Here is a 23,672-nt window from a genome sequence, read left to right on the forward strand (position 1 = left end):
AACGTGGCCACGGCACTGCGTTGCATAACGGCCCATTACGTAGGAAGTACAGACGATGCCGTAAGATCCAGGCTCCATCTTGCTACCTCAGTCTCCTTTGGTGATGCACTGTAAGGCTGCTTTTCCACTGCACCAGTATTTCAAAAAAGTATCAAAAATGTGGTACTACTTATGTTTTTCCACTGCCGTTAAAACTGGCATCAGTGCAAGGCAAGCTATTTTGTACTGAACTGGAAAAATGGCTATAGTAATATGGCTAGGCGATGTGTGATATTAATACCAACACTGCATGTTATCCACATAAAAATTATCATATCGCAAAGATCGCGATAGTCAGCTGGGTTGAGATCAGGCTTTTTCGTACTGTCTGGACAGTATAACGCAGGCGGGTTTAAGTGTTGCGCAAACATTTTTACTCTGTCATAAGAAACAAAACTTAGCAAGCCTTGCAATTTTAATGATCATTCCTTTTCAATATTATGTAATATATATTTAAAAAAAAAAAAAACAGTTTAAAGTCATAAATGTTTTCATGCTTGATGTTTAAATCATTCCTAGTCGGGTTTGTGAGAAATATATTTATTGTGAGCCCAATATTTATTGCAACAAAATCGTTTTGCAATATTTTGAAAATTTTCCAATATTGTGCAGCCCTAGTATATTACAGCAAATACCCTTTTTGTGTCTCGTTGATCGTTATTCTGACCCTGTCGCAGTTAAACTTGTTTTTATTACTTATTTCTTTACTTTTATTCTTGTGTTCTGAATTCGTAACTACGCTTTCTCAGGACGGGCGAATGTATTTATTGTTTGAGGTGCAGGTTATTTCATAACCAATCGACAACAAGAACATTTGCAAGTCCCACCTCAAAGTACTAAAGTACCGATAAAGTATCCCAGCTGGCTTGGTACATTCGTTACTGGTACCTGACTGGAAATCGGTGGAAAAGGGAAGGTACTGATTGTGTGGTGGAGGAGTGTCCTAGTTGATTTCCCCAAGTTCTAATATGGCCTCTTTTGACTGGGCTCTTCTTCACCCCTTGGGAGGAAAGAGCGCCTATTTCTGTGCTTTACGTTGATTGGGTGGTGAGAGACTGGGGACATTGGTTACCAGTCACTTGAGTGGAGGGGTTTCTGACACGCAGGTCCTGTCTCGTCTGTGGGATTAGATCACCTGTGACCTGTGATTATAAATAAAATATCAAGATTTGGAGCTAGTCTGAGTGGGAAATGGGGGCAATCTGTCGCAGATTTTTGTATAAAGGGAATGCGTTAATGGGTATTGCGTATTTTGCCGATGACAGACTGCATGAGTATGAGTGAATAGAGGGGCTGGGATGAGTTAATGTTACAATCAGGCTCCAAATTAATGTGTACACAGCGAAACTGGAGCAACTTCCCCCTTTGAGGACTGAATTGTGTCAATGACTTCACTCGTCAAATAAGGCACAGAAAATGTCACCCCCTCCCTCCCGCCCAGTGAGGAACATGGAGTACTCCGATAGACCGTAGAGTATCTTCACCTTCCCCTGGGGCTGCATAAATGATGTAGCTGCAGAATAAGACTGATGTTCCTCCACTTTGATCCAGTGTCTCTGGCCGCCAGAGTGCTGTCGCTCCCCCACCCCCCACCTCAGAAATATCCCTCGTCTTTCAGGCAGCGATACGGAAGGAGCTCAACGAGTTCAAGAGCACTGAGATGGAGGTCCATGAATCCAGTCGCCATCTAACCAGGTTAGAGCATTTGCTGCTCTTTCACATTAAAAGTCCCTCCGCGTTGTCCATTTTTAATTGAGCGCTATTTCTGTGCTTATTTTTAACATGAAGATGACCGCAGTCGGATAAATGAGTCCAGATATTTGGCTAGTGAGTGTCATTAATGCTAATGAACACCTACGGGTGCCCTATGTAATGTTATGTCACCCCTGAGGTTCTGCAAAATGTCTACGTGAGACAGAAGGACATCCTCCGGCGCGTGTCCCGCTTAATAGCTGCCATAAAGCCATGGATTACTCACCCGTTAAGCTCTTCTGCTCGTTAAATACAGCTCACCGGCTCTGTATCATCTGTGAAAAGCAGTTTTGTAATTTTCCAGGTTCCACAGGCCATAGAACCCCACCTTGGGCAAAATGCCACACGGGCATTACCTCCCCGTCACCCCTCAGCTCCTCCCCCCTGCCGCCCCCCCCCCCCCCTAAGAATCTGAAGTGCTGGATCTTAAGGTGCCCACGTCGAGGATGAGGTCCCATCACTTCTGAACTGCCTTCCAACACCTCGGACCAGCCTGTACTCCCTGTACAGACCTGATGATCAGAGGCACAGTCAGACACCCCTGCCACCCTGCTCCTCGCCCCCCACACAGCCTCACCTTGCTTAGATTAGCAGCTGCACGAAACGCGATCCCATCGTACCCACTGCTGAGGTGGCAGGAGCGGAGCCAAGACACCGCCTGGATACATCCTGCACTGCATTACTCCCCCGGCTCTCCCTAGAGACCTAACAGCCTGGAAGCTGTGAGGGTCTGACAAGCTGGGATTCCTGTGCAATAGTCCTCTACCTTAACCCGGTACAACGCCCCCTAGTGTCCACTGTGTTCATCCATTCATTGGCAGCACATTATTGAAGCTGTGGAGGATTCTGGAAAACTGCACTGCGCACCTCTGTAATCCTCTTCCAAACACAAGGGTTGGCTCTCACGGCTGAACCGGTAATGTCGATCTACTGCTAACTGTGAATCAAGTGCAGACAATGTTTGCATTTTTTTTAATGTACATTATGTTTATATTTAAGTACTAAAATATTATTTAAAGTACTGTGGTGCTTCAGATTTCCAGCGGGACACTGAAAGGTCACTGTACAAATACAACAGGAAACATTAAGTCTCAGTTCAGTGGTTTATTTGGGCTTTTTTAATGGATCTACTTTGTTTTTAATTTTATTTGTCAAACTTTTTTTTTTAAAACTTCTGTCAAGGGATTTTGAAATCAGTACTGCCTTCTGTAGCTCTGTGGAGTGTGTACCCACGGGACTGAGTCTCGTCCAGGGATATTTAAATTTTAATTCGTTTATTTTCACTGCTTCGTTCCGGTTCCCATTGCGTGTGTCGCTAATTTTGGATAACGATAGCCAGCGAGTGTAGAAATATACACATTGCGTGCCATCCTCAGTCGAGAGAGACGTTTTTAAAAATAATGTTGAAAGCAATATGCTGTAAGGCTGTAACGCCAGGGGAGACTTCATAGCCGTTCCATTTTCCTACTCAACGCTCATTTTAACATCCTTTGGTACATGCCGTGCGGTTTCCTCACTGGTATGTCTTACACTGCATTTATTTTTACAGAAAAGGACACAGTTTAAGACCATTTTCCACTCCCATAATGGATTAATGCACCAGTTTGGTCTTTCGTTTTGAGTGCATTATCCTTAAGCTAGCTGCAATACAGAAAGGTGACATTGTTTAATGTAGATAAGACTGCACATCTTCACACGTATAACAAAACGAACTACCATCCTCCCCCAATAAGGTTTCTGATCACTTCTAGTAACCTGAAAGAAACGGTTAATAGTGAAATTCAGGAAACTCAATGAAATGTAGGAAGTTTTATTATAGATTGACGTGTTTACGGACCCAGAAAGTTAAGTAAATGCTAATCAAGAGGGGTCAGAATTTTCATGCTGTCCCATGTGAAGGATAATGATTAAACTGTGTGAGCGCGCGGCTATCCTGCGTCACCCTTGATGTCTCCAACAACAATACGAGCTTAATTCTGTTACATTAATCACACTGCTGCGGCTTAATTCGATTATGGACAAAATGCATTTGGTACCCTCTGTTCAAGCAACATGTGAGTTAAATGTAATTACAACATTAAATGTCAAATCTAAAAGGTACTGGGAGTGTTATTTATGATGAAGGTTTTTTTTTCGAGCTGGGTATTTCTGCTGTTTGTCTTTCTGTGCAAACAATGCACAATGCATACATGTTTAGAGCCGTTAGCGCAACGGAAGAGCCTTGTTGTGTTGTATTGTTGGATTAAGGAATGTGTATTCAGCAATAACTATTTTTGTTTTCTTTTGCTTGAACTCTGGAAGGCGAATGTTTGTCCCTAGCCACCGTTTCCTGAAAATATAGATAATTTGCCGCTGTAATGTAAAGCATTATCATGTCTACATTAAATGTTATGACCTCTTTGCAGTCCTGATGTTTTCGTAGCACTTCCGTGGATAAAACAGATTACGAAACGGCCTTAATTCCTTCTGTTGTGGTGTAAGTTTTTTTTGTTGTTCCTCAATGTTTTTCCATCAGTTTATCATTTAAACTAAAGGGAAATTTCACTGCCTTAAATATTTTGTTGTAATAAACGATGGGTCCTACTAATGATTGCGATTTACACCAAAAACTCAGTGAAGAAGTGGCGTGAGTGGTCTCTGGAATTCCAATCCATCCCGATTTATTCACGGTATAACCTGCGTACCTGGACTCTCCCGTCCTGTCAAAGCCTTCCTGTACCTGACCGGTCCTTCTATAGAGCGGTGGGAGGGAATAAGTTGAGGAAAAGGTCAACATTTAATCAGTATCGAAAACTATTGTCACAATGATTTGGCATTCAATAATTTTTCTTGAACGAATTTTGGTTAGAAATGTACCACGAAATACACTCCGATCGTATAATTTACAAATGACTTCAAACTAAATTCCAAATCGCTAAGATTGTGAGTGTCCAGAGCACGAGTCGGATAGAAACGCTAAGAAAGCGGTCATGCTTCAACATTGGTGTTTTGCAGGAATATCTGACTACTTTGCAGCCCAGTGATCCCAGTTAATGAACTTCCAAATCCCGGAGGAACGTTTTCTCTGTCTCTCACGCTGTTTTAACGCTTCTTGCATCGCTGAACTTGTTTTGCCGTATGTCGTCCTGCTTCCTCACGCAGGGAAAGGCGCTGCCCCGTTAAAAAAAGATAAAAACGAAAAATTCGTTTGGAAAACGAAAGCTGCCTTTTAGTTTGATTAGTTAAAAATCGGTTTGAACCTGCCCAGAAACGTAAAGCTCAACAGTGCGGTAGATTAATTTACCGGCAACCAGGGCCGATTCAGAAGATGCTTTTAGGCCTACGCGCATTCTCAAAATCTCCAGTGAACTTTTGGGTGCCTTGCTGATGGTAGGTGGTCTACTTCTGAAATGGGTTTAACTCCATCGTTTGAAATATCGCACCCCCGCCAGCATACCCCTCAACATTATGAATTAAGATTAGTTTAATTAATCTTGATACATACAGGATGGACTCGAGCAATATTTCTCAGAGGGAGGCTGCTAACCTTTTAGCTATACTGACCTGCTTCTGCAATCATCTCCTCTATAGCTCCAGAATGGTGTCCCGTTGAGCTCGCGTTTTGTACTTCCAGTCAAACGCTTCCTCTCGCTTTCTCTAGAAAAGCAAATTGACTTGTTCTGGAGAGCTTCAGAAGCCAGTCCCGCGTGCCCCCCACGTTTCTGGTATGGGCGTGAGCACATGTTTGTGAAATCCAGAAAATGTGAAGCTTTTATATCTTATGAAGAAACTGAGGGAAATGAGGTTTACTCAAGCACAATTTATACTCAGAAATTCCCCTCTTTTAATGTCGTCATTCTACTTTGCAATAAGTCGGCTTTTGCGGTTTGGGATTTTGACACCAAAGGCCGGACGGGAGAACAGATTCAGCCAAAACTGACTTTTATGGCTCTGAAAATAGTATAATAACAATTTGTTTTTTTTTGTTTTTTTTTTTAACTAAAGAGAACTTACTTTGCCCATGATTTCAATGTCTTCATGTAACACAGACAATTCAAAATGTTTATACGGTTTGTCTCTGAATGGCGTTAGTGTGGTCGGCTGCTCTGTTGTCATTTTCGTGTACGAAATTTGTAAATAATATAAATTTACCCATGTCTAAATAATGTCATACTTTTTGTACAGTTGAAAAAAAGCGCATGTAACCATGTAACTTATTTGTTGTGGTGTTTGCAGTTTCTCATAAAGAAACCTTATTAAACTCTTCTTTTCCAGTATTTACGATTATTTCTGTTCATAATTAGCTGCTGTCTTCAGAAGGATCACCGAGCAAGACTTTCTTCATAATGTAAACGTAACAATTTAGTTTAAAGGAGCAGACTCTTGCTACCCCACAGCATTGTACTGGATCATTTAAGAATGTGTACTAAGATTGTAGGTGTGCTAAAGCTAATTGCCCTGGGTCCTTTTTTTGTCATGGCCGTCTGTGGCACAGCCCGATGACACAACCACTACTCAATACAACATACTTCCTTCCTTCCACTTCCTGTACCATCTTTTCCTTCTTTTACCCACACCCACGCACAGAGCACAATCAGGAGTTACGCAGTGTAACCAGTACTGTTCCTTGTTGCCACGGGCAACATTCTTATCAGTAACCTGAAACAGACACCCCCCCCCCCCTCCTCAATGGGTATCTTTCAGGCTGGCGTCCTACATTACGGCGTTCTGTGGTTAACGTGACATTTAATTAAAAGTGGTATACACTCAAAACACCACCTCTTCACTTTTTTTCAACTCTACTTGGCTGTGTTTGCTAATCAGAATCTCCCTCCTGTTCCTCTCTCTGGGGGTGGGAGAGTGGGGGGGCGGTGAGGCTGCTGGAGTTTATTCTAGCAGGCACAAGGCTAGAGTTCAGAATAATGTACAGCAAAATGTCTATAGTTACGAAACACGTGCACACAGGCCTATCTATTTGAGTAGGTGTCTGTAAACATTAAACGTAATCTCATTCTTGTAACATTTCACTCATGCAGCGAACCAATCCATTATTAACAACCAGACAGGTCAAGGGTTCCAAAAACGTGTCAGTATTAACCTCCGCCTGGTTAAGTCCCACTGCAATATCGCTGACCCAGTTACAGTTAGACTTGGAGGACCGAGCTCCGGATCGTCTCAACCAGACAATCTCTTCAGCCATTAAAGCTCCCCAAAGCATCTCGACACCGAGTCGTACCAAGAAAAATCAGCCTTCCGAATTTTAAATAGGTGATTAGGTTCTCCAAATGTTACTGAAGGTAGATTAGTGGGTGTATAAATAATTTGCCAGTAAGTTTTACTCGAAAGAAATATATATGCGTTGTGTTATAAGTTATGAGTTTATTATGCACAGTATTGTAGTTTGTCACCAAACACCATTAGTCATTCAGTTTTCTGAGGTAATTCCATATACACAATCGTCTGTCACAGCTGTTTTCCAATCAGTTTGATAACATACCCCTCAAATGACTCAGTGCTGACTACTGTACAAGGAGCCCCAGAGCATTATCACTGCGAGACACCCACAGCTTCCCGGCAGCATCACCGTTAAGCAGATGCAATTACTCGGCGCCATCTCAATAAGTTAACTGTGAGCACCTTCCCGCATGACACAACGAATTTACTTACGTGCAATACCACGTGACGGGGCTGCGCTGGGATACAGTGACGGCACGCGAGCGATAATCATGGCTATTGTTTCGCGCCATCTTGTGGCACGTCTGTGTCACTGCAACTAAAAGTAAGCACAGTACAGTACATTCGATTTATTCAGCAATATAATGACGTGCTTCCATTAATTAACAGATTTTTCAATTACCGTTCATTTAAAAATTGTGTGATTGCCCCGCGATGAGCTGGCGCTCCATGGGTCATTGCCTGCTTTGCACAAGCGGGTAGGCCTATAAAAAATGGATGGATTGATGATTATATATGTCACATTATTTTCTGTGGCTTTACAAATGCATTTGTGGTCATTTCATTTATGTTTTTCATTATAATGTATCATATTGATCTACTTAGATTTCCAGAAGGCCTTTGATGTTGTCCCCCACAAACAGCTCTTGCTTAAGCTCAAAGCTGCAGGGATTTTAGGAACTGTAGCAGCTTGGATCAAAAACTGGTTAACAGACAGGAAGCAGCGAGTAGTTATTAGAGGTACAATGTCACAGTGGGCCTGCATTCATAGTGGGGTCCTGCAGGGTTCAATTTTAGGACCACTATTCTTCCTAATTTACATTAATGATATTGACACCAATAGATACAGTAAACTGGTTAAATTTGCAAACGACACCAAGGTGGGTGGTGTAGCAGATACTGATCTAGCAGCAGAGAGGCTACAACGGGATCTGGATTTAATTAGCGACTGGGCTGATACCTGGCAGATGAAATTTAACATAGATAAATGTAAGGTAATCCATGCAGGGAGCAGAAATATAAAGTACAGATATTTTATGGGTTCCACTGAAATATAGGTAGCAGAAAGACCTTGGTGTGTATGTTGATGCTTCCATGTCCCACTCTCACCAGTGTGGGGAAGCAATAAAAAAGGCCAGTAGGATGTTGGGTTACATCTCTAGGTGTGTGGAGTTTAAGTCAAGGAAGGTGATGCTACGATTATACAATTCCTTGGTAATACCCCACCTAGAATATTGTCTGCAGGTTTGATCGCCATACCTTAAAAAGGACATTTCTGCATTGGAAAGGGTGCAACGTAGGGCTACAAGAATGATTCCTGGTCTTAGAGGAATGTCTTATGAGGAGAGGTTAGCTGAGCTGAATCTGTTTAGCCTAGAGCAAAGGAGACTAAGGGGGGACATGATCCAGGTATATAAAATTCTAACAGGTCTGGTTGCTGTTCAGCCAAATGGCTATTTCAATATTAGTTTAAATAAATGGAAATTAGCGGAAGAACATTTTAAAATGAATTTGAGAAAGCATTTTTTTTGCACAGCATGGAGTTAGAGTATGGGATAGTCTTCCTGCTAGTGTAGCAGAAGCTAAAACCCTGGGTTCCTTTAAGCCAGAGCTAGATAAGATGTTAACATCTCTGAGCTATTAGTTAAGTTCTCCCCAAATGAGCTTGATGGGCCAAATGTCCTCCTCTCGTTTGTAAATTTCTTATGTTCTTAATGAACAAATTAGCAACATTCCTATTCACTTACAGTATTCGAGCATTTAGTAGCGTTAAAGAATTCGTTATAGCATTTTATGGCTTCGTGGTACCTATACCAGATGTACAGCATCAATGGTCATCGGGATATTTGATGTTCAGTATCAATATTCAGTATTCTACGGTTAGAATTTCTCATGACAGTCAGCAGAGGGAGCACCAAGACGTATGAAACACGTTCATCGCGGCCGATCAACTGGATACACACGCATTTCATCAGAAAACATATCTAACTTATGCATTAATTCAAGATATATACTTTCAAAAATTATTATATTTAAAGATTGTGTTCAAAAATAATTGAATATCGAAAATGTATTTAGCATTGCCGCAATGCTACGTAAATATAAAAGCAGGGTCGAGGAAAGAACTGAAACCGACGAGTGCAGAACGAAAGAGCATAAAAACATTGCAACACATAACACATTAAGACATTTTAAAGATCTAGGTTTAGGTTTTTTAGTTGCGCCGCTTAGCTGCTTTGACCTAGCATACCAAGGTATTCAGCGGGAATTCACTGGGTTTTGAGCTAAGATTGGGATTAATAAAACCATTTTTGTGTTACTTTCAGTAGCCTTTAAATGCGACAGAATGAGTTGCAGCCATTAAACCCGTGTACACTGCAATTGCAGCAACTTAGCTCATATTCCCGCGATTTATTGCTGTTATTAATATTCATACGCTATGCCACTGCCGTAGCCTACAGATTTAAAAAAATACGATTGATGGTTTTCAGGAAGCCACGCCTTGCAATTACGCTACGGCCAGCAGGGGGATCAGAGGACCTAATGGGAGAGTATACTAAATATAAAATATGCCGATCGCATAAACATCAGGTCAATTTAATTTTTTTTCATTACTAAGAAAGCAACAATTTCATGTTTTTATTTTTTTTATTCTACACTGAACTGCCCCCGGCATTTTAATCGCCACACACTTCACCCAGCGCCTCACTGTGAAACGGAGGCGTGTACCGCGCGCCATCGCACCCATTTCATAACACCAATGCCCCGGACCACCAAGCCCCAGCAAGCTAGCGAATGAAAACAGAAGCCGCCTTACTTACAAGTGGCTGACGGGAAACGTAGTGTGCCGCCTCGCTGCTTAAAGGAAGACTGAAGGAGTAGAACACTACATTTCCCAGAAGACGCAGCGCCCTAGGGTAAACGCCCATAGGCATTATCTCATGAATATACAACGAGCTTTTCCACTTTCCTAAGATGTCTGCCGACGCTCATTAATATTCCCGCATACAGTTTTTATAATAATGAGATGTGGTGGCGTCTCAACCCGCTCCCCAGTCTTTCGGTTCAACTTGAGTTTCGTCCAGCACTCGGGCTCCATTATGGTGCCACGGACAGCGGCGCGGTGGCGCTGAGCGGCCCGAGGGGGGAACAGGCAGTAAGTTCGTGATGCTGTTTTTCTAGCCTTATGTCGTTTTATTTATTTTAAGCAGCCCTTCGGGTCGAATCGGCGCCGTCCGCCCGTATATGCGCTCTATTTAACGCGGGAGGGAGAGAGTATGGAGAGTGCGCGGGTCGCCGTGATGGGGGACACGCTGGAGAGGACCGGCTCCACGGCGGCTGCCGGCACAGTGGCGCACGGCTCGCAAGCGGCCACTGGCAGTAAGCTGAAGAAGCCCGGCGCGCCGTCTGGAGCGGGAGCTAGGATGCCAGCGGCGGACCATGGCGGGGGCGGAGGAGGCGGCGGCAGTGAGCCGAGGTCGGAGAGCGTCGGACTGCTGGCTCCCGTCCCCCCCATCGGACAGACGGCGGGCGGCCGTGAGCGCCGGACCGAAGCTGCTCCCGTGGAGGGGGGCGCCCCAAGCGAAGGCGCCCTCAGGCCGTCCGCCAGCGTTCGCAGCTTCGCCGGGCACTCGGGCTCGCTGCTGCGACGGCGGCGGTTGCGGAGGAACCTGTCCGCCACCGCTGCAGCCCCCGGTCCCTTCGGCGGCAGGATGGGCTCGGCCGCCTCGGCGTCGTCACTGAGCACACGCAGCCTGGACAGGAAGACCCTGCTGCGGCATAAGCAGCCGGCACAGCTGCAGCCGTCCGACCGGGAGTGGGTGCGATCGGACCTCCGCAGGGGCTGCGTTCACGTTCACGACCGGCGCTCGGCGTCGTGCCTCAGGCCGGTACTATGTACGCTGGATACCACCGCCGGGGAGATCGCTCACCGCCTGAGCCAGCTGGGCGGCAGGGCAGGCGCCGCGGTCAGGGTGCCCGGCGAGCCCGGCTTCCCCATGGACTTTAATGGACCGTTACGGAATGGCGACGACGCGTCCGGCCGGCTGAGCTTCGTGGTCAGGTCCAGGGACGGCCAGCCGCCGCCGTCCGCTGACCGGCTGAAGCTGCTGCTCTTGGCAAATGACGGTAACCCGAGTCGGTGTACAGGCTCGCCGGCTGAGGTGCTGACCGCAGACGTGAACTCGGGCTCGGACGTGGAGAGCAGCCCGCTGGAGGACCTGAGCTCCGGCCCCGGGCTGGGCGAGCGCCGGGACTCATTCGGCGACGACATGATGCTGGGCACCGACGCGTCCGCCCTGAGCCCGGCTTTCGACAACGCCGCGGACGGGCTGGACACCCCGGGAAGTTCTTCGGATGAGCTGGAGCTCGACTGCCCGTCCCCGAAGAGGGCATCCAGCCCGGAGACCGAGCCTGGTTTACAGATGCATCCAGCGGATGGTGCCACCGCTGCCACCATAGACGACGGCGGGATTGGGGGTGCATCCCTGGCGGGGGCGGCCACGGATGGCAGCGACCCCACACCCACCCTGTACGTCCAGCTGCACGGTGAGACGGCCAGGAGGCTGGAGCTGGATGAGAAGCCGCTGAGGATCCAGAAGGACTATCTGTTCAAACTGGGATTTAAAGACCCCTGGAGGGTGCAGGAGGAGGGCATGGACAGCGAAATCGGCTCGCTGATCCGGTTCTACGCGGGTGAGTACCTCCAATCTCCCCGTCTGACCGGCCGTATCGGGTTCTGCAGGGCCGATGTGGGTAAATCGTGTCTCGCTTGATAACACTTGGCTGAGGTCCTCCGGCCTTTCCGCAGTTATTCACGGCCTGTTGTTTTTGGAGAGTATGAGGCTTGAATTCTGTCTGGACCCTTTCGGTCTTTATTTCTTATTTTGAATCTAATGTGTTTTTTCCCCCGTCATAAAACAGAAGTGTGTAGTCAGATTTTGCACCATTTATATCATGCATGATTATTTTAAACTGTTGTGATCTGTCTGTCCCTGTAATCAGTGCTAGCTGTTGCATGGCTTGTGTGTGTGTGTGTGTGTGTGTGTGTGTGTAAACACACTCGTGGTGTTGTTGGTGTGTATGTAAAGCTAGGTGGGTGTGTTTATGACTCGTGTGAAATCCCGTGTAAAGCCCTTCCATTGTCCTGCTGTTTAAAGTGCATGACTGTGTCACGTCATCGTTTTAGTGCATCTTTTTTTTTTTTTTTTTTTTAAAGAAAGAAAGAAAGAAAAAACTCTAAAAAGCAGATCAAACAAGAGACTGATTAATAACAAAAAAAAACTTTAGTTCAGTGCCATAAAATTGGGCAAAGGGTGTGTAAACAATTTTGTCTATGACTAGTGTAATAAAGTGTAAGGTAAATTGAAAGTCCGGCTGTGTAGTTAGCGTGCCTGGCCGAGTCATGTGACCGTAATGAGGTTCCTCCTGGCCAGGCATTGTGGTGTTCCCCGTCCTGCACTAGACGGGAGACGCAGACTAGGCGGAGGGATGGAAGAGGGGCTGTACCAAAACGCGGCATCAGCACCGCGCTGCCTGCAGGTCTCAGGCGGCCTGTCACTTCCCTGCTTTAATGAGCACCAGAGCCGCACCGAGATTCTCATCTGTGAATCTTGATATTTGTGACACTTCAGAAGGGCTCATTAAGTTTGGCGGGTGGGTGAGCTGTGTTTGCTCATCTTATGTGTGTTGTTTGCGTTTTTGTTGATGGGGGGGTCAGGATTGTGGTGCCTTGTCTGTCTGTGTGCACATTTTTGGTGTCACTCTTACAGGACAGTGGCCTGCGATCCCTTTGGAATCTCCAGGGATAAACTCTCTTGGGAAACACGCTCTCGGACCATGTCCCCTTTAGCTGTAATGGCTTCCGTTTTGGTGTGCCGTGTGCCTTTGGCGTGGACAGACATGTCCGCCAGCAACTATGGTGGTAAATATTTAACCGGCCCGCCTGGAGTGGCGTGCTGAAGGTCACGGGAGCAGGCTGTAGAAAGCGAGTCCCGATCGAGGGTTTGGAGGCTTCTGAACAAGGCACCAGACCTTTCCCCTCACACAGCTGTGTACCTTCACCTGTCGCTTCCTGTAGTCTGTAACGGGCTTTTCCCCTCACACAGCCGCGTACCTTCACCTGTCGCTTCCTGTAGTCTGTAACGGGCTTTTCCCCTCACACAGCCGCGTACCTTCACCTGTCGCTTCCTGTAGTCTGTAACGGGCCTTTCCCCTCACACAGCTGTGTACCTTCACCTGTCGCTTCCTGCAGTCTGTAACGGGCCTTTCCCCTCACACAGCCGCGTACCTTCACCTGTCGCTTCCTGTAGTCTGTAACGGGCCTTTCCCCTCACACAGCTGCGTACCTTCACCTGTCGCTTCCTGCAGTCTGTAACGGGCCTTTCCCCTCACACAGCCGCGTACCTTCACCTGTCGCTTCCTGCAGTCTGTAACGGGCCTTTCCCCTCACACAGCAGTGTACCTTCACCTGTCGCTTCCTGCAGTCTGTAACGGGCCTTTCCCCTCACACAGCTGCGTACCTTCACCTGTCGCTTCCTGTAGTCTGTAACGGGCCTTTCCCCTCACACAGCTGCGTACCTATACCTGTCACTTCCTGCAGCCTGTAAGCCCTCTGGTTATGTGTGTGACAGAGCTTTATTACACTAAAGAGCCCCTTGGGGTGGGAGGGAGTGCCAAAGGGCCTCACTGGGGTTTGTGAATGCTGTTAATTTAGTTGCTGCACACAAGCTTCCTGACACCCTGTTCTGTCCCGTACTGTCTCCCTGACTGTCTGCCAGCTCCATCCACCCCCCCCGCCACAACTGCCCCACTGAACACAGGAAGTTCTTACATTCATTCAGCAAAAGAACAGGCTAGGGGAGGGGCTGGGGTTTGGGGGGGGCGGGGGTGTAAGGGGAGGGTTTTGGACGCTGGGGGTCGGCCAGTTGGAAATAGGAAATCCGTCCAGCAGTAGAATAGCTCAAAGGCAAGCAGTTGAAATTCTGAGCTTGTTTCCACACTAAAGTTGCCAGTTTCGGTTTTACGGGGGTATTGCTCTTGTACCGTTGAATGTGGGTTTTTGAAGATGGTCTTACAGCTGCGGAAGTGTCTTTGGATGGAGGAATCTGCTTTTTCGGTTGAGTTACGGCTGGAAACGGATGGCACGAATTACCCGCCCAGGGGTGAGTGTCCCCTGGCCTTCTTAATGCTATGTCGTGCGTAAGTCCTATGTTAAAAGAGAGAACTTACGAACGACGTAGCGTTAAGAAGGCTTTGGGAAACTCACCCCAGAAAGTGAAAGACAAATGTAGTATTTTGAAGGTAGGAGGCTTGCTGTTAAATCCTGTTAAAGGTGTCAGCCGTGTGTAGATAATGTAAACATGCATGATGATAATCTCGGTCACCCTCTCACTCCTTCTCCACGTCCACGGGAGGCGGTTCAGGTGACCGGTCCAGTGGAGCGCCGTCCTGGCGCCATTCGGTGGCCCGATCACCGGAAACGGCAAGAGGCCGGGGCGGGCCGTTAATCGCTGATGAATGGACCAGTCGGAGGAAACATTCATCACTAAAAACGTTGTGTACAGAGAGACAAATGGGGCGTGTTTCCGTGGCCGGTTGAGGTGGGTGGCCTGGCGGCTGCCCCCCCCCCCCCCCCGCTCGGTTTGTCATGAGCTGGGCCTTGCATACTAAGCCAGTCCCTGGCTGAAGAAGCAGTCTTTTTATTTTGGGGGCCCTCTGTTGCGGGGGAGCCGTCCAATCAGCTGCTTCATGGGGATTCAAAGACGCAGTGGCCATTTGTCTCCCTCTTGGACGTCTGTTACTGCCGGTCGCCTGGGAATATTCCTCCACCACCACCCCCCCCCCCTAACCCCCCCCCCCCCCCGCCATCTCGCGGCACCATAGGCAGTGTTCATCCCCTGATTTGGGTTTGAAAAGATGGATCTCAGTTTTTACCTGATCTTAACTTGATAAGCAGCCTGCACCTTGTTCTGGTGTATGTGTGAAGGCATGTGAGGAATTTAACTGCCCCACACCCCATGTGAAGAAGAACCAGGGTCGGTCACAGGTTATGGGGCTGCTCCGTGCCCTCTTTGACCCCTTATTTGGCCTTAAGTTCAGCAGGTTGACCTCTGCTACTTGGAAATGTTTGGGAATCTCTTTCCTGATCCAACGTGTCGTCTGTCAGAGATGTTTCAGCATGAGGGATCTTCACTCGACCGCTATGCTCTGTTCCTCTGGCCCCACCCACATACCAAGGGAATTCCCACTGAGTACGAAGGGGAAAAGTTGGAAAAGGTGTTTAATTTCCCATCTGTTTCCATCACATCGGTTCACGAAGATCCGCTGACAAGTCAGGACAGAAGCTGTACAAGCAGGTGTTGAGGGTGGGATAAACATCTCACCTTAGAAGGGGGGGGGGGTGGGTTTATATTGTCCCTGAGGTCCGTCCTTCATGCTGAGATGCATTATGGGGGCCACACAGCGCCGCGCGTTCCCGTGACGGTTCCGGGTCGCTGTAAGCGGAAGCGGAGAGCCCCGCTAGCCTTAAAGATGGCGGCCGTGGCTTTGGGGATCGCCCGCAGTATTATGGGATGAATAGCGGGCATGTGCTTTGAGTGGCTCGCTCTCACCTGAAACTGGCCGAACAAAACGGAAGCACGTATTTAAGGAGAGATGAAGTGAATCGTTTCGGGCGAATAGAGCCCGGTGAATAATTTAGGGCGCATGTGGGCGCCTGCCATCTCAGCTTGCAGCTGGTATCGGGACGATGTGCGCTATCGCTCTGTGCTTATCGTGTCTTTTCTTCTCTGCTAGGGTGTGTGTGTCTATTTTTTATTATTTTTTTTTTTTATAAAGTTTACCAACAGGATTTCTGAACTCATACCAAATGGTCACACTGGCTGATTTTTTTTTAAATGGTATTCTGGAGGGTTTTTTAACACTAATATTTAAGATATATGGTGATTGTTCAAAGTCCTCCCCCCCACCCCAAAAAAAACATTGCTGTAGAATGTCCTATATATAACTGGAAAGCCATTAAAGTCTAAAATCCTAATCCCGTATTGTCTTTATTTATTGTTTGTTTTTTTTTTTTTTTACCCAGAATCCTCTAGCTATTGATTTTCTTTGAACAAAGCCGCAATCGATCTGGTCAAACAGAAGCTGGTCTCCCATAGGTGCCCATTGCGCAGTTTTAATAGTGTGTCCCCCGGATGCCCCCCCCCAGGTGCGAGGCAGGGCTGAGCCGACTCATTGTGGGGCGAGACTGAGCTTGTCTCCCCCCCCCCCCCCACCACCTTATTCAGTGTCTCTCCTGCCTCTGACATAGGGGGCACCGAGGCATTCCGTACAGTAGGCTAATAATCATTAAGAACTGGTACGGCTCGCGGTAACGAGCGAGAAACAAACCCTCTGCGTCCTCATCATCTTTGATCTCCCCTCCGTGGGACAGCTCCCTCTGCAGGGGGGGGGGGGGGGCGACAGCAGAGCCAGTGCTTACCCAGGGGCTGCCGTCCTTATGTTAGCGGGAGGTGGAATCTTGCTTGAAAAAACTAAATTATCTTTATCGTGTTACACTGTTTAAAATTAGGAGGATCTTGGTGAAATTTTTAGTAATCTGGACCATTCTTATTTAAAAATAAACGGTACTCCATCCTGGCCACGTGATGGTCCCAAGTGACACTGGGCTCCCCAGGGAGGGGGCAGAAATTAGAACAGAAACAAACCGGAAAGAGCCTCCGTGTCATGTTCCAGCGGGCTGCCACTGGTCGCATCCCACGTTACAGCCAGAGCCGCCGCACGGGCCCCCCGTCAGCTGGTCACGGCTCCCGGACACGTGCAGAGAGGATACTGAGGCCACGTCCACACTGGGGTGGGTGGGGCAGGGGTGAGAGGAGGGGGGGATGTGTTTATGTTGTGTCCTTATGGGAGAAACATGCTGTTACATAAGAGGGGGAGAGAGGGAGGGTGAGTACGTGTTGGCATACTTTTTATGCCAAACCAGTGGCTCGCTTTTTCTTCACAGAAGTAGAGAAAAGGATTCTGGGAAACGGTGACTATCCCTGGGGAGGTTTGTTAAGTGCCTGTGTTCTCGTTCCATCTTCTCTTCCTCTCCCTCGTTCGCTCCCAAACCACCGCCCTCCCACTATGGGGTCACGCTGGGGAGAGGCTGACAGTCAGGATACCCCAGTCATCCGATGCACCCCCCCCCCCCCCCCCCCCCAGCTCTTCTGCGTTCCGATTGACAGGGCGACGGACTCGTATGGCGATCGTGACGTGCCTCGTGGTCGCTATGGCGACGGTCCTTAGGCGTCTGAGGTGACGGGTTTATTTCTGTGAGCCTGACGCTGCTCGACTTTAATTTTAGTTTGCTGGTTTTATTTAGTGTTTCCTAAAACTGCGTCACTGGGGCCCAGTGGGCCAGATTCGCCCTTGGTAGGTATGCGGGTCTCACTGCTGGCCATTGCGAGCCTGTGAAGCCCATCCATAACCTTGCGTATGTACCTTGGTCCAACAGCCTGTCCCTCGGGAGGATGGCCGTCATGAAAGACGCCGTACCTCCAGGGCGGCGGGGCGTCCACATGGACTATCGCATGTCGTATTCAGCCGTGAAATGAAACTGAGAACCGGGCAATTATGAAGCTCGGTCTTCTTCAGGTTTCCTTCAGACCGGATGAGAATCTGGGAGGCTGATGAGAGTTGTGGTGTTTCGCCGGTTTTCTCACTGTCCCCCGACACGTTTGGGATGTGGCTAAATTGCCCTCAGTCTGTGAATGTGCCCTGGAGGGGCCTGACATCCCATCCAGGGTGTTCCCCTGCCTTGTGTCCGCTCCTTCCTGGGGTTAGGGCCCCAGGCTCAACATGGCCTCATTCTGCATTAGCAGCTGGTGGATGGATTGGATGCAAGGCGCCGAGGTTCTTGTTTATAAGCCATTGTCCCTGCCTTCCCAAACTGGGGCAGTTGCGCAAACTTAATATTTTTTATTACTGTAATCCTGTGAGCGTTAGACTTAGGGCAGCGTGCGGCTCAGCAGGTTAAGTCTCTGTGCTTCTGATCAGAAGGATACAGATTCGAATTCTTGGCAGAGTAGCCACATGTCTGCCAGGTCCAACAGCAAGGCCCTGACGAATCCTCCAGGTCGGCTAACCCTGCCCTCGAACCCCAAGCCCTCGAACCGCGAGCTTCACCGTCCCGTTTTATACGTGTGCGTTTGCGTGTGTCATAAAGACGGAGAGCACAGTGGGACATGCCCTCCACATTCCAGTCTACTTTTTACTTGTACAAATAGCAAACAAAGCTTCTCTTCATTTCACGCCGTGGGTTTTAAGCGCTTTTGTTTGTGTGACGTGCCCATCCCCAGCCTCCAAGGGCCACGGGAAGTGCCAAGTCGGTGCAGCATGGCGTCCTTCCCTCGCCGCGTTCGACAGCAGCGACTCCGGTGTGCGGATGGTGCGGTGCGGTTTGCAGTTGGCTCTAACCTTGGGTGGCAGCCCTTTCTAGAAACCGGTGCTTTCTTAATGCAAGTGCATTTTTAATATCATAAGTCCGTTCCTAGTGATGCGTGTTGAGCCGGCTTTTATGTTGACCATGTTATGGTTCTGCCATAGCGGTCAGTCTGATCTTCCCTTGGATAATTCCAGCTACATCAGCAGCACTGTACCATAAACCAGTCCAGTGGACTAAGCTGGTCCTGTGTGGCCCAGTGTTGGTTGATCACCTCCAGACTGCTTCCAGGGTTCAGTGAAGGTTCTGGTTTGAGCGTGCGGTTGCGTGACGGAGGCATCAGGCAGGAAAATGCTGAGAGATTCAGTCGGTAGCCTGGGATGACTGTGCGGATGGGTTCAGCCGTAAGCCGTGTCGTCACTGCAGATAGAAAGGTGCGGTGTAAATCCTCACTAGGGTTGGGTTGGAGCTGCCTAGACCCAGAATACACCAGTGTGAGGAGGGAGGGAGAGACCTGGAGATGCCGGTTTGCCTCGAGATCATGCACCCGTCTCCCTCGCTGACACCGGCCTCCATGCCGTGATTATCACGCATTATGTAACTGGTCTCCGTGAGCAATGAGACTGCGGGCGTTAATCAGGCTTGGGGGCTGGAGTCTGAGAATTGGCTTCTCATCCTCCCGTAAATCCCATCTTTCCTGCCGCTCTTCCCTATCCGATGGTGCCAATTCTTTCCTTTATTCTCTCTTTTTTTCTTTTTTTCTTTTCTTTTTACCTCCCCTGTATTGTATCCCTTTTCTGTCTATCGTTCCTGGCCATTCCTGTCTTCCTCTCTGTCTCTGTCTTTGTCTGTTTCTTCCTGTCTCTCTTTTTTTCCATTGTCTCTCAGATGCACACATTCCCCCCCCCCTCCCTCCCGACAGTGCCGTTTCAGCGCTCGTGAGCCTTGAATAAAGACGGCGGGGGGGAGGGGGGGGAAAGCGGGTGGCCCAGCGGATGTGCAGGGCCACCGTGGTGCCGGCCCGGTGCGTGCTAAGCAGTGTTTACCGCGCTTGATGCCAGCCGTGGCTCGGGGCTCCGGTAAGTGCCGGCGGCCAGGCGGACAGGGGAGTGTTGTCGCATTGAGGAGCGAGGCGATGTGAGAAATCGTGAAGTCTCGCACCCGTGTTCCCCAGACCCGTCCTGCCCGCCCCACCACTCCGCCAGCGTGGGCAGCGGCCCGGCACCTGCGCATCTAGGCACCTCACATGAGGTGGTGCAGAGCTCGCGGTTCTCTGTCGCACCACTGCGTCGCTCCCTGGGGTCGTTTTACAGTTTAATGGGCTTCCTGTCATCTCCGCCCACCTTTCTGCATCCCCCCCCCCCCCCTCCCCAAGACGGTCCTACGCGATTCTCCCTTTGTTCCGCCCACGGAGTCGGCAGCAGCACACAAGCTGCTGTAGATAAGTCCGCACTCCTCGAACCTGCAGCAGAGTGGCAGCTCCACCTCCAGCTGTCGGCCTGCCAGAGCTGTTCCCGGGAGGCGGAGCTCCGTCCCCATCGGTGGGGGATGTTATTAATGCCGCAGCACAACTGGGGACACTCGGGAACGAGAGGAGGAGAGAGAAACTTACCCAGGAGACATTAATCACTGGGAACTGCCAATCGATTTATCAGCGCAGCGCCCCGCATGGGCATCCGGCGGCCTGGCCTGGGTGCACATCAGCTTGCGGCGGCCCTGCGTCAGATCAGGCCACAATGGTACCACAGTACCAGGCCTGGCAGAACCACCACGTGTGTGTCTGCTTACTGGGGCATTTTTATTTATTGTCAGCTACTTACTATGTCGTATTTATTTGTTCTTGGAACTGTGTTCTCATACTGGAAGTATGAGTATGATTTTCACTGTAGAATGTGCGCAGAAAAAGCCTCGAAGAGCCCCATGTCTCACTCGATACCTCCTGCTGGTCGGAGGTGCTTGTTCCTCCCTCATTTTGAATTCCCTGGGGGAGCTTAAAGACGTGCCAGCATCTCAGGCCCCTAGGGCCCCTGCCTCGGGCTCCCGCTTCCGTCCGCGTCTGAGAATGGCGGCCGGCCGGAACGGGCCGCACAGCTGGCCTTCGCCCCGGCTCTCCGTCGCGGCTGGGCCCCGTCGTGCCGAGTCACGGCCGAGCCGCGTGCGGTGAGACGTGCCGAACACGCAAGTCGCTGTGACGTGTAAAGGCCGTTTGGTTACCGCGTTTAATTTTGGCTCTCGGAGGCTTGTGGTATTACATTCGAGGCCATGTCTCCCCCCCCCCCCCCTCCCCATTTTTGTCGACGCTAGTACGGTCTAAGAGGTCGCCCATCCTCCACAGCACGCTCTGGGTTCCAGCCGACCCTAACTCCCTAAAAGACGTGTCTATTAATAATCTGCCCGACTCCCGGAGCTCAGTGCACAGGAAAACTCTGCGGGCTGTCAGCAGCAGCCGCGGCAGCAACGCCCGTCCTGTCAGCCAATGTCAGCTGACGAGCTCGAACCCCCCACCTCAGCCGCCTCCTCCTCCTCCTCATCTTCCCTGCTCCGTTACATCATCAGCGCTAGCTCCTTCTCCCGGCGCCGTCAGCTTGACTCACTTCCTGCGCTGCCTCCCCAGCCTCTGGCCAGCCTACCCCAACGCTCTGTGGCACCCCCATCCTGTCCCTGCCGCTCGTTGTGGATCCTGTCGATTACTCCGCCGGAACTGGAATCATACATCAGACACACAGCTGTCCGTCATGCGCTGTCACTGATCACATTTCTGAGCCGAACTCAGCAGCACCCTCTACAGGACAGTGTCGGTCATGACCACTATCTGACTGCCATCCCACCATCTCTGAGCTGTCGACTGCCTGGTGTTCCATCTGTACCTGGGGGAAGGAGATGTGTATGTTTATTAGCGAGTCGTTCCAGCACTGCCCATCTCCTACTTGACCCCCAGCACACATGCTATTAATTAACCAATGACACAGAAACATCGGCCGGTGGTTTTGTGCCTTCTGCAGTCTGCGGCGGTCAGTAAGGTCAGTGCGGATATTTCCCTTTCTGTGTAAGCAGGGCCAAACCTGAAATGCCAGATAGGCAGTGAGGGTTAGTGCATTGCCGTTTATAGTCTCCTTTACTAAAAACATCGGGCGGCGTGAATGACCCCGGAATGACGGTAAGCTTAGCAGAATCCCTTTTATTGAATTATGTAAAAGGCAGCAGCACTGAGTTCTGAAGCAGCCAGGGACTGTATGGGAGGCGTGGCCGACCAATGAAGAGGCCAGCGGGTTGCAGGTCACCATGCTGATGTGTTTCAGGGTTCAGGTGTGGCTCGAGCTGGGCTCTGTGCCATCCCCACCTGCCTTGAAGGTCACCCCCCCCCCTCCCCCCCACGTGCGATCATCCCAACTCTCCAAAGTCACCTGATTTGTCTCTCCAGAAGGACTATTGTGCATACTTTGGGTATCATGAGAAGTGCTATATAAGTACATTCATTCATTCATTATGGTATTGGTCAATAATGTATAATGATGTAAGAGGATTGTCAGGGACATTTTTAGATGTGAGTAATTTAGGATGGATTTAAGGAGCCAATGGGAGCCGTTTGCACGCTGCTTGGTATTGTTGCCTAGCAGCGACATGCACCCATGTCCTCGGTCCAGAAGACCCTCTATCCCAGCCGCATGGGGTAGCCTCAGCACGTCCTGTCAGCCGTCAGCACCAGCATCTCTGTCAGCGACCTGAGGGTGGCGCTATCGGCGAGACTGGGGTTATGTGGTGAGCTGCAGTGCAGGCTCCAGTGAGTAGCTGTAAGAGCCCCTTTCACGCTCACTGAGTCGCCTCCCCCCTCCATCTTCACAGGGGGCACAAAATCACAGATGCGTGTGGAACTCTCACGTGTTTGCCGGAATGCACGCGCCAAGGCTTCTGGGTAATTCTGTCTCTCCAGTGGTGCGGAAGGGCCGAGTCCCACCCGAAATCTGTAGGCCGAGGCTGTTTCCGTCCACTGTCCATTTTCACCTTGATGGGTTCAGTAGTTTTTTTACGGTCCTGCTTTAGACCCGCACTGCGTGTATTCCCAGTGACTTCCCAGTGGCTCACGACACTGACGTCGAGCCAGTTAGATTTGCAGGGTTATTCCCTTGTGGTGTCATCAGGCTTTTCTGTACAAGAAGGTAATTGGGAAAATTCACTTCATCATTAGATCATAGCTACTTGTAAAGAGCAGGAGGTCGACAGCTGGTTGGTCAGTGGAGCCACTGTGGATGTGTTTGCTTTCTGCAGGGGGGCCGGGGGGTGCAGGTAAATTGTGGCAGCTACTTGTAGTCAACCCCCCCCCCCCCCCACTCCCAGCTTGACTATTATGATCCTGACAAATTTACAAAGTACAGAAAGTGGAAAGGTCAGCACTAAGTACCATGCAACCCCCCCCCCCATTGCTGCTGCAGCCCCTGCGGTCGGTGGGGGGGTTGTAGGACAGTGCATTTATGAAATAAATACCATAGGACAAGTGGGTACAGAAGATGGACGGACGGATGGATGGAAATTAATATCTGCTGACTCATCGTGCTTCAGTAAGTGGCGATGTAGCTGTGTACAGTGAGGTGCTGCTTTCACGGGGGGGGGGGGACTCTGTTGTGGCCCCGGACTCTGAGTGTGCTGTATTTATAACATTATGGAGTGGGGGGGGGGGGCATCCCAGGAGCAGGGATCACAGATAGTCACGGCGCCGGGTATTGTATGAATCTGTGGGCTTTTACAGCAAAGTTTAGTGTGTTTTTTTTTTTTTTTTATCTATTATTATTATTATTATTATTATTATTATTTTTTTTTTTGGAAACTGGCCACAGTTTAAAAATAGTGGAGGTGCAGAAGCTGGGCCTGCAGAGGCATTCAGCAGCCTGTCAACCCCCCCCCCCGTCTCCCAGTCCGATACAACACTCACCCTCGGCCGGGAAATCGCAGCGCGTTCCAGCAGCAGATTAGAGACACAGATTGCGGAGGAAATTGAGGGGAAAACAAGAGGGGATTTGGATCTCAT

The 23,672-nt window shown here is 49.4% G+C and overlaps 2 protein-coding genes across 5 annotated transcripts in view; both read left to right on the plus strand.

The window, feature by feature from the left end:
- The window catches only part of LOC111845944 (phosphatase and actin regulator 1-like), a 55,894-nt gene extending 49,847 nt beyond the window's left edge, over nucleotides 1-6,047 (plus strand). For 2 of the 4 annotated variants that reach the window (XM_023815708.2, XM_023815704.2), the window contains exon 13: nucleotides 1,658-2,070. In XM_023815708.2, coding sequence (XP_023671476.1) covers nucleotides 1,658-1,795 — 138 coding nt within the window. In that variant the 3' untranslated portion in view covers nucleotides 1,796-2,070. Of the gene's footprint in view, nucleotides 1-1,657; nucleotides 2,071-2,095 lie in introns of those variants that run through there. The other 2 variants (XM_023815705.2, XM_023815707.2) reach the window with 2 other exon arrangements.
- A 4,111-nt stretch (nucleotides 6,048-10,158) lies between these two features.
- Nucleotides 10,159-23,672, plus strand: part of phlpp1 (PH domain and leucine rich repeat protein phosphatase 1) — a 34,344-nt gene continuing 20,830 nt past the window's right edge. Inside the window, exon 1 of the mRNA XM_072711217.1 lies at nucleotides 10,159-11,919. Coding sequence (XP_072567318.1) covers nucleotides 10,503-11,919 — 1,417 coding nt within the window. The 5' untranslated portion in view covers nucleotides 10,159-10,502. The remainder of the gene's footprint in view (nucleotides 11,920-23,672) is intronic.

The sequence above is a fragment of the Paramormyrops kingsleyae genome, chromosome 4, assembly GCF_048594095.1.
Source record: "Paramormyrops kingsleyae isolate MSU_618 chromosome 4, PKINGS_0.4, whole genome shotgun sequence".
NCBI classification, from domain to species: Eukaryota; Metazoa; Chordata; class Actinopteri; order Osteoglossiformes; family Mormyridae; genus Paramormyrops; species Paramormyrops kingsleyae.